General features: G+C 71.9%; 1 protein-coding gene across 1 annotated transcript in view; it reads right to left on the bottom strand.

Annotated features, from left to right (window-relative positions):
• Nucleotides 1–1,745, bottom strand: part of AURANDRAFT_68726 (hypothetical protein) — a gene marked incomplete at both ends in the record, with an annotated part of 6,788 nt that extends 5,043 nt beyond the window's left edge. Inside the window, 2 exons of the mRNA XM_009044449.1 lie at nucleotides 39–979; nucleotides 1,179–1,745. Of these exons, the coding sequence (XP_009042697.1) occupies nucleotides 39–979; nucleotides 1,179–1,745 (1,508 nt within the window). The remainder of the gene's footprint in view (nucleotides 1–38; nucleotides 980–1,178) is intronic.
• Between the last annotated feature and the right edge of the window lie 292 nt (nucleotides 1,746–2,037).

Raw genomic sequence — 2,037 nt, 5'->3', positions numbered from 1 at the left:
ACGCGGAGCGCCAGGACTAGGCGACCCCGGGTCATAACTCGTAGAGCTCCGACTCGTCGGCGTAGGACGCGACGGCCGAGTCCCGCGCCGGCGCCGATTCGCCGAAGTCGAGCGCGGCGACGGGCGTCGGCGCCGCGGCCGCGGGGCTCCGCGCGACGGCGTCCGCGAGCTCGAGGCCCGCGTCCTTGGAGCCGGGCCCGTCGTCGTCGAAGTGCACCGGGTTGTAGACCGGCGTCCGCGGCGACGCCGCGGCGCCGCGGCGCCCGAGCCGCGCGCGCGGCGCCGCGGCGCCCGCGGCCAGGTTCAGCGCCGCGAGCGCGGCCGCGAGGGCCAGGTTCGGCCGCCGCGGGTCGCCGCCCGACGCGTGGAGCCACCGCTTCAGGCACTCCGACGCGACGGCGGCGGCCAGGCCGCCGACGGACGCGCACGTGCCCGCGACGACGCCGAAGTGCTCCGGCGGGAAGAAGAAGCCCACGGACTCGTAGAGGTGCACGAACCCGAGGAGCCGCGCGGGCACGAAGAGCGCGACGGCGCCGATCTGCAACCGCCAGTCGCGCGCGGCGCTCAACACGCCCCAGATGACCTGGGCGAGCGCCAGCGCGGCGTAGCCGTGGCCGCACGTCCGCTCGAAGCCGCCGTCGTGCCACCGCTCCTCCAGGCGCGCGACGACGACGAGCGACGGCAGCGCGAGGGCCGGGAAGCCCCAGTCCAGTAGCGCCCCGAGGGTCTCGGGCCGGCCGTGCCAGGCCGCCTGCTCGCTGAACGTCGCCACGTAGTAGCCCTGCTGCGTGATGTTCGCGCCGACGGCGAGCGACGCCGCGAGGACGAAGCAGAGCGCGCGCCGGTCCAGCGCCGCGGCGACGTCGCGCGCGGGCCGCCGCAGGGGCCGCGGCGCCACGGCGCAGCCGCAGGCCGCGATGAGCGCCGCGCAGCACCCGAAGTAGACGCAGTGGAGCCCCGCGACGCCGAGCGACGGCGCCTGTGTGGAACTCAAATCTTCAACCCGACTTCAATGTGCGCGTATGCGACAGTTTCGATGCAAGCTCTGCGACGGTGCTTCGAGAACTCGACGAGAGCAATCGATTCGTCCAAAAATCAGCCGAATCGACTTCGATTTGACCGAGATAGAGAGGTTTGAAGTTTTGCTGGACGCGTCCATTCCACTGGTTGATTTCCACACAGGACGGCGCGGCGTCGTACGCGAGCCCGAGCAGCGGGAACACGAGCGTCCCGAGCGCGAAGGCCGTCTCCATGACCGGCGCCGCGACGACCTTGACGTCGAAGACGCGGCCGCAGAGCGCGACGGACCCCTCCGCGCCCTGGAGCGACAGGCCGCCGAAGCTCAGGAGCATGCCCGATTCGACGAGCGCGAAGTACGCGTACGCGAGCAGGTACTCGAGCCGCGCGCGCGTCACGACCAAGCCGAAGCACACCGCGCCGAGGCCCAGCAGGCCGCCGCTCAGGAAGCAGACGCGCCGCAGGCCCAGCGCGTCGATCGCGCAGCCGTTGACGATCGCGAAGACGTTGAGCATGCTCGAGGAGAACGTCCACGCGAAGTCGAGGCGGTCGAGCTGGGCGCCGCAGCGCGCCTCGCCGCCGTCGCAGGCGTCGAGGAAGAGGCCCTCGATGAGCAGCACGCGCTTGATGCCGTTGAACCCGAAGCAGGCGCCGCCCCAGAGCACGCCGAGCACGGCCATCATGACCAGCGGCCGCCCGGCGCCGGACGCGCCGGCGCACGCCGCCATCGGTGCGGTTGTGCGCCGCCCGCCGCGGCGGCGCGCGCGGCGCGTGCGAGGACTGCGCGACGACGCTCGACGCTCACGGCGGCGCCGCCAGGGCTCGACCCATGTCGTCTCCGGCTTTCGATTTTGCGATTTTTTTTTTTTTTAGCGGCTAAATCCGATGGGGGCTCCGTGCAGGCTCTCATCATCTGGCTCTCGCATGCTCGCCGCGTCGTGCGCCGTCGTCGCCGCGATGGCATCGGAAGACATCTGCACGAGTCCCAACGTGACGCTGTCCAATCGGCGTCGAGATTCC

The sequence above is a fragment of the Aureococcus anophagefferens genome (genome assembly GCF_000186865.1).
Source record: "Aureococcus anophagefferens unplaced genomic scaffold AURANscaffold_327, whole genome shotgun sequence".
Classification (NCBI taxonomy): Eukaryota; class Pelagophyceae; order Pelagomonadales; family Pelagomonadaceae; genus Aureococcus; species Aureococcus anophagefferens.
Note: the sequence above shows the minus strand (reverse complement) of the source record. Positions and strands in the feature narration are given on the sequence as shown.